At 34.2% G+C, this 8,170-nt stretch overlaps 2 protein-coding genes across 2 annotated transcripts; both read left to right on the top strand.

Moving 5' to 3' along the window:
* The first annotated feature begins 243 nt into the window (after positions 1 to 243).
* On the top strand, positions 244 to 888 carry LOC140452679 (uncharacterized). Its single transcript, XM_072546995.1, has one exon. The coding sequence runs from the start codon at positions 244 to 246 to the stop codon at positions 886 to 888; it is 645 nt and encodes a 214-aa protein (XP_072403096.1).
* Positions 889 to 944: 56 nt separating this feature from the next.
* Positions 945 to 2,126, top strand: LOC140452678 (uncharacterized). The gene has a single exon (XM_072546994.1). The coding sequence runs from the start codon at positions 945 to 947 to the stop codon at positions 2,124 to 2,126; it is 1,182 nt and encodes a 393-aa protein (XP_072403095.1).
* Positions 2,127 to 8,170: the final 6,044 nt, after the last annotated feature.

Below are 8,170 nucleotides of genomic sequence, written 5' to 3'. Positions count from 1 at the left end.
CAAGATCATCAATATTTGCGAGATTTCTATGTTGATGATCTTCTGACAGGTGGAGATTGCGCAGAGTCATTGTCAAATGTATGCAAGGATATCAACAATATCTTAAACAGCGGATGTCTTGAGTTGAGGAAGTGGGTATCGAATGATCCGGTAGTACTTAATAAAATTCAAAGTTCCAAGTGTCTATCAAATCTAAAATCATTCGGTGGAGAGGAAAAGGTAAAGGTACTTGGCCTAAATTAGATGTGTGATTCGGACACACTAACATATAAGGTAGCTGATTTACCTAATCCTAATAAGGTAACGAAGAGAATAATTCTTTCTCGTATTGCTCAGATCTATGATCCTCTTGGGCTGCTTAGCGCTTGCACAATTACGGCCAAGATTATAATGCAAATTCTTTGGCAAGAAAAGCAAGGCTGGGATGAATCTGTTCCTCAAATCATTTTTACGCAGTGGCAGCATTTTAAGGAGAAATTACTTAGATTAAATAATATCGAAATACCTAGGTACGTAAAATTAAAGGATTCGATCTCTTGTGAGCTACATGGTTTTTCTGATGCCAGCAACAAGGCATATGGTGCTGCAATCTATGTTAAGAGTGTTGATTCTGATGGACATGTTTTGGTTCGTCTGTTATGCGCAAAATCCAAGGTTGCACCCCTTAAGGTGATTAGTATACCTCGTTTGGAATTGTGCGGCGCATTGTTACTTGCTCGTTTGTCTGAAAGGGTAATCAAGTCCTCAGATATCAATTTCGATAAAGTATTTCATTGGTCTGATTCTACTATCACTCTGGCATGGATACGCACACAGTCAAAACTATTAAAGACGTTTGTAGGAAATCGTGTCGCTGAGATTCAGAAAGGAAAAGTTGGCACCACGTAGTTTCGAAGCATAATCCTGCTGATCTTGCTTCTCGTGGAATTAGTCCCCTATTACTCATGTCTTCTGACTTATGGTGGCATGGACCTTCCTGGCTTAAATCAAATGATTATCCTACACAATTTTCTCTTCCAGATGACATTCCGGAGTTAAAGACTGCCGAGGTCATTACTTTGTCTGCCACATTAGACTTTTCATTAATAAAGCAATTCTCTAGTTTGATTAAGTTAAAGAGATGTACTGCTTACATTCTGAGATTCATTAATAATTGCAAAATATTCAAGTCTTCCCTTCATGAGAGAGCTTCAGGTGCTTTAACTTCTCAGGAGATTTCAACCGCTATGTTTTACCTAGTCAGGATAGTTCAGAATGAATGTTTCTCGGAAGAAATACGCAATTTGACAAAAAAGGGGCCTGTAAGCCCAAAAGGCAAACTCATTTCGTTGCAACCATTTCTCGATTCAAATCGAATACTTTGTGTTGGTGGTAGATTAAAAAATTCATCCTATTCTTTTGAGAAAAGACATCCGATTTTGCTACCATCTAATAATTATTTTACTGACTTAATTCTTTTAGACCTGCACGTTAAACTCTGTCATGCAGGTCCCCTTCTTCTTTTATCTACAATTCGAAATGAATTTTGGCCTATTCATGGTAAAAATTCAGCCAAGCGTATCGTCCATAAATGTATTAGGTGTTGTCGTGCAAGTCCACCTAAAAATCTGTCTCCAATTATGGGTGATTTACCGAAGGATCGTGTTGACCCATCCCTTCCTTTTTATATCACAGGCGTAGATTACGCAGGTTATTTTTTAGTCAAGGATCGAAAGGGGCGTGGATGCAAACTTTTAAAGGCATATGTAGCCTTATTCGTGTGTTTCACAACTCGTGCTGTTCATTTAGAACTCGTATCTGATTTAACTACTCATTCATTTATAGCAGCCTTTAAGCGCTTTGTAAGCAGAAGAGGAAAGCCTTTTAAGATATACTCTGATAATGGAACTAACTTTCAGGGTGCTAATCGTGAACTAAAAGAGTTTTATGATTTTATTAAGACTAATAAGCGTGAGATTCAAGACCATTCAATAATCGAAAGTATTGAATGGCACTTCATACCTCCACAATCGCCGCACTTCGGTGGCCTTTGGGAGGCCGGCGTTAAGTCAATGAAATCGCATTTAAAACGCGTCGTCGGCAATGCTCACCTCACGTATGAGGAATTCTGTACAATACAGAAGTAGAATCTGTCCTTAATAGTCGTCCTATATCTGCCCTTTCATCAGACCCCAATGACCTTTGTCCTTTGACTCCGGCTCATTTTCTGATTGGAAGGCCTTTGACAGCCATTTCTGAACCTGATTTGATGTCAATAAACGAAAATAGATTGAACCACTTCCAGCGCCTTTAAAAAATGGTGCAGCACATTTGGTCAAGGTGGTCTAAGGAGTTCATAGAAGAGCTGCAGCAGCGGAAAAAATGGAAACAAGTTTCCAAAGACATTAATATTGGCACACTAGTTCTTATCAAGGAAAAGAACTTGCCTTCTCTAATTTGGCAGTTGGGACGTGTAGTCGAGCTGCATCCAGGTCCAGACGGAGTTTCCAGGGTGGTGTCCATAAAGACGACGAGAGGTATCATTAAGAGAGCAGTATCTGTCATCTGCCCTCTACCATGCAGTGAATAGTGCTAGACTTTTGAACAATTTTGGTCATTTTTGAAATTGTTAAGTTGTTGTATTATTTTGAAAGACTTTAGCCTTTCAAGGCGGGCGGCCTGTTCCGTTTCGCATTTATATTTATTTTAAATATTATTTATCACAGTGGTGATATATTCGTTTTTATTTCTATTTAAACATACGCGCCACTAACGGTAACGCTTTGTGTTTTGCCCGCTAAAGCAGAAACCGGCTTTGGCGCGAAAGACTCACTTCGCCATCAACACTCGACCAAGTCGGTCGATATTTTGTATTAGTCATCTTTTTAACGATTGTAATCAAAATATACGTAATAAAAGTGTTTCAACCCCATAGTTTTTTCTTCAAAACCTGTCCCTCGTTATTAAAAATATCACAATAATTATCTCTGACACTTTTTGCTACAGTGGCTGAGTTTCTGGCATGAGTTGTATAAAGTGATATTGATTGTCCAGTTGTTCTCCAAGTTGCTTCAACAATATTTCCTGATTCAAAATCTTCTACATCCACAGAATTATTGTACATGTATGACTGAGATTGGTTTCTTCTTAAATAATTGTGTAAATAGCAACATGATAAGACAATGATTTGAGCTTACTTAGGCAATAATGCAATAGGTAGTTGAAATACGCCGAATTTTGATACTAATATTCCAAATGCATTTTCCACAATGTGACGGACACAACTAAGTCGATAAGTAAAAATTCTTTTTTCCATCGTTAATCCTGTTTGGCTGTAAGGTTTCATGAAATTTTCTGTCAGTGCAAAATCGTCATCTCCAACAAAGACAAAGGGTAGTATCTTTTGACTATTTGGCAACAGATCAGGTTCTGGGATTTTAAGTGAATTATCTGATAATGCTTTTCCAAATGCAGTATAATTCAAAACACCTCCGTCTGATATTCGTCTATTAATTCCTGCATCTACCATAATAAATTCGTAATTACTATTTACAACTGCCATCATTACAATACTAAAAAACTTTTTGTAATTGTAATAATATGAGACTGTATGTGGAGGTTTTTTGATTGCCACGTGCTTTCCATCTACAGCTCCTAGACAATTAGGAAAATTCCATTGAACATTAAATCGATTGGCAATAGCTTTCCATTCAGCTTCTGTTGTTGGCAACTACAATTACAAGTTAAATTGTTATTATACAAACTTATTACTACTGAACAAAAACTTAATAAATGTTTTTTTTACGGCAGTGCACATAGGAGGGATTACCAAAAACGAAGGCAAGAAAACTTGATGAGTCCAAACAATTAATAGCTTTAGCCCTTAAACACCTTGAAAAACCATCAACTGATTATGAGAAAATTGCTTCTGCTTGGGCAGTAGAATTTGAAAAAATGACGCATCGCAAAAAATTTTTGCGAAAAAGGCCATTAACGACATACTATTTGAAGGTTAAATGGGAACACTGCATAGGAATTCTGTGCAAATTAATACTTTTTCTACTTTTTTAACCTCAACTACTAATCGGAAAACAGACTATAAACTAGTCAGAGGCCCCTACTGTTTGTAACTATTTTTCAACTTTTCAATAAAAATATAATTTTACAGTAAACTGAGATATTTAAAATAAATTTTGTTTTGTGTTTAAAATAATCTGATGGGGAGACGGTCCTGCAAGTGACACAGTAGTTTCGTTGATTTTTGCTTCGTAATAAACTTCAAATAATTGGGGAATGACAAGTTAGAAAATTCAACAAAGTTCAAAAATAAGAGTTAAAAGTTAAGTGCATACAGGTGATAGTAGTGAATAAAAGAAATACCATCAGACAAGTAAGATATAACCATTTTAAATGATTTTAACAAGTTTTGAGTAAATAAATACACACATTTGGAATACGTACAAATAATATATCTACGCCTATGGTGGTTTTGAAACTGTTGTTGATATTCATTCTAGAGGGTTTTTAAATGAAAATGATAAAAAATTTGAATCGTTTTTGTATGATTTTGGTCACTTTCAACTGATTAGCGTATTTACACATTATTTCAGTCTTCGTTTAAATTTGAATTGAGCCGTTTAAAAATGCCTAAAAACGTGATATCTCATTTTGAGAGATCCAGAGTAATTGCTTTGTTACAACAGGACTTTAGTCAAAGTTATATCGTGAATATTCGTGATGTTACTCAGAGTGCTGTATCGAAAATTAAAAAAAAAATCCAAGATACAGATAAAGTCAAGGATCGTCTCAGAAGTGGTAGAAATCGATGTACAACAGCAGCACAAGACCGGCAAATAACATTTATAGCTGGTAGAAATCGTCTGGAATCTACAAGTGGTATATCCAGAGAAATTTCTAGGCTTCAAGGACTGAATATTTCACGGCAAACAATAACACGCAGACTAAATGCGGTCAATTTGTATCGTAGAAGACCGCTACGTGTTCCTAAACTAACCTACCAACACAAAATAGTAAGGTTGCAATGGTCTAGAGAAATGGCGCATCATGATCCTAACTGGAATAACGTGATGTTCTCTGATGAGTCAAAAATTGACTTGGTATCTGATTCGCGAAGAACACTGGTTTGGAGGGCCCCAGGACGACAAGCCCCACTAGAAACAGCTAAACCGCGTGTCCCATTTGAAGGTGGCAGTATTATGGTTTGGGGTGGTATTATGAGTGGTACACGGACGTCACTGCTGGTTCTGGAGAGAAGAGTCACTGGTGCTGTATACATCAAGGAAGTTTTAAATCCTGTCGTACGTCTATTTCGAGGGGCAGTAGGTAATGAATTTGTGTTTATGCATGACAACGCACCTCCTCATCGAACATCAGTAGTACAAAATTTTCTTGAAGAAGAAGGAATATCTACATTACAGTAGCCCTCGAATTCCCTCGACATGAACATTATTGAACATGCTTGGGACATTCTCAAAACACGCATCAAGAAGCGAAACAATCCCCCTATTACACTTTGAGAGCTTAAAGATGCTGCTCGTGAAGAATGGGAGAGAATTCCGCAAGCCCAGCTCGACCAGTTAATCGGCAGCATGCCAAATCGCCTACAGGCTTGCATACAGGCCAATGAAGGAAATACTTATTATAAGTTTTATTAAAAATTATTTTTTTCTATACTAATTTATTTTTAAACGTAAGTTGTACATTGTAAGTTTTTCACTCCAAGAAAATAAATATTTTTTTCGCATATCGTTTATCTGGTTTTGAGATTTATTTAGTATTGTTGATAATTGAAACAAAATGATGTTTAAATATTCAGAAGATTTTATATATAAAAATCAATAAAAAGATGAAATATTCCAATATTCCAAACTTTTGGACATAATATGTGTAACTGTGTGAAAGATTAAAAAAACTGGTTTTGGCGAATGTTTTAAGTCCGAGGGGTCGACCCGCTTAGGCATTCCTACGCGTTTTTTTGGTTTCTTGGCAGATAAGAAACTAATTAGTGCCGACAAAAATTAAATATTAAAATAAAAGCCTCATAAGTTTATTACAAAAATCCAGATCTGGCCTTAGAATAAATTAGTTTAAAGTTAGGATTAGAATTAAATTAAATTAAAATAATAAATATTAATTGTTATTATAATAAAAAAGGTTAATTAATATAGGAAAATACTATATTGGTGTATATTAATATAGAAAATATATATTAATATAGAAGGTAACAAAATCAAATGAACAGCAAAAGAAATAAACCAGAACACGATAACTCATCCGACGAGGAGGAAGCCTTCAAAAGAAGCAAAGCTACGTTAAGAACACCTCAAAAGGATAACATAAAAAATCGCGAAATGGAAGAACTAAAGAAACTACTAGAAGAAATAAATAAGGAGATTAAAACGGAAATAAAAGAGCTGAAAACAGAAATAAAGGAAGAAAATAAGGAGATCAGAAGATATTTAAATGAAGTTAAAGAAGAGATAAAACTAAATAATGAAGAAATAAAAATCATAAAGCTGGAAATAGAAAGGGTGAAGGAAGAATGGACAAAAGAGAAAGAAGAACTGAAAAGAGAAAACGAACTAACTAAAACCGATAACAAAAAGATAACGGAAGAATTAAAGGATCTAAAACACTCATTGGAAAGATTAGACAAAGAAAAAATAAAGAAGAATATAATCATTAGTGGAGCAATAATAGACTCTGAAGACCCAAAAACATTAAAAGAAGGAATGACTACTATGTTAGAAAATCATCTTGAAGTCAAAACTAATATTAGAAGAGCACAAAAAATAGGCACAAAAACATGCCTAATTGAACTAGAAAGCGAAGAAGAAAAAACATCAATCTTAAGAAACAAATACAAACTTAAGAATGTGAAGACCAAAAAAATATGGATTACAGAGGATCTCACAAAAGGAGAGAGAGAGAAAATGAAAGCTTTAAGAGATAAAGCAAGAGAAATGAGGGAAAATGAAAAAATGGTCAAAATAGGATACAATAAAATCACAGTAGACGGCAAGGAATGGAGATGGTGCTATAAAGAAGAAAAAGTAGTGGAAATAGAGAGTTCAAAAAACTACCAGAGCAACGTAAAAAGAACCAAGGAGAGGTCAAGCAACGAATAAAGAAAGAAGAAATACAAAATAAACTGGACAATGATTATAAATGTTTAGTTTTAAGTAGTAATAGGAATAGGATTAGAAATGTAAATGATAAGTAGACTTCGGTAAATATGCATATTGCATATTTTGCATATTGTGCATATTTTATGCAAATATTTCATATTTTGGCATATTTGTATAAAAGTTTGCATAAAGTGCATAAAAGTTCAGATTTTTATACTGTATTTGAAAATTTTTAAACATACCAATTTATTTCAATTCTTGTATAAAATTTTGTAGTCATTTTAATCAAGAAATGATCTAAGTACGTAATCTCTACAGGTACAAAACATTTACAATTTCAAAGAAGATCAATTTAAGTAGCTCTCAACATTCTTAGAAAGTCTCGGTCACTGAGGCATTCACTTATTGGATAATCGCTAAGGGTTCGCTCATTTGCATTTTATGATCTAATCCACAAATCTATCTACAATTTATTGTATCTTAACAGCAGGTAAACGGCTAATAGTTTTGTTCCTAATTTAGGGATTTTCCAAAATCTCTCAGTTTATTGAATTAGGTACCTAAACATTTCTAATTTGATGCTCAGATTTGTAAATCATTTTTGTTTTGATATTCAAAGCGTAAACACTCGTTGTGCGTAACAAAAAGGAAGATTGTGATTTTATAATGCCTAAAACAACCAGTGCTTCAACTTGGATTAAACCTTATAAAGAGCTGTCTATGGATATGGGAAAAATCTACTGTTCAGTCTGTGGCAAAATTGTAAGTATCTAATATTTTCTATTAAATATCTAATATTTCATACATACAGGGTGTTTCCAAATGACACTTACAACGTTTGACTGTAGATACTTCTCTAAAAATTGAATAAAACGATATAGTTAATGAGGGGTCAAACTTATTTACTTTTCGAGATACAGGGTGTTAAAACTAAAAAAAATTAAATTCTTTTAGTTAATAACAACAATAAATTTAAAACCAATAAACGTATTTACTTGAAATTTAGTACTCGTAGGTTGTTTTTAAATGAAAAATAGCTTCCT

Source organism: Diabrotica undecimpunctata, chromosome 11 (genome assembly GCF_040954645.1).
Source record: "Diabrotica undecimpunctata isolate CICGRU chromosome 11, icDiaUnde3, whole genome shotgun sequence".
NCBI classification, from domain to species: domain Eukaryota; kingdom Metazoa; phylum Arthropoda; class Insecta; order Coleoptera; family Chrysomelidae; genus Diabrotica; species Diabrotica undecimpunctata.
The sequence above is the reverse complement of the archived record's forward strand: the minus strand, read 5'-3'. Positions and strand labels throughout refer to the sequence as shown.

Bases quoted from the DNA above. Each gene is read 5' to 3' on its own strand.
- LOC140452679 (XM_072546995.1), top strand. From the start codon at position 244: ATGTGTGATTCGGACACACTAACATATAAGGTAGCTGATTTACCTAAT.
- LOC140452678 (XM_072546994.1), top strand. From the start codon at position 945: ATGTCTTCTGACTTATGGTGGCATGGACCTTCCTGGCTTAAATCAAAT.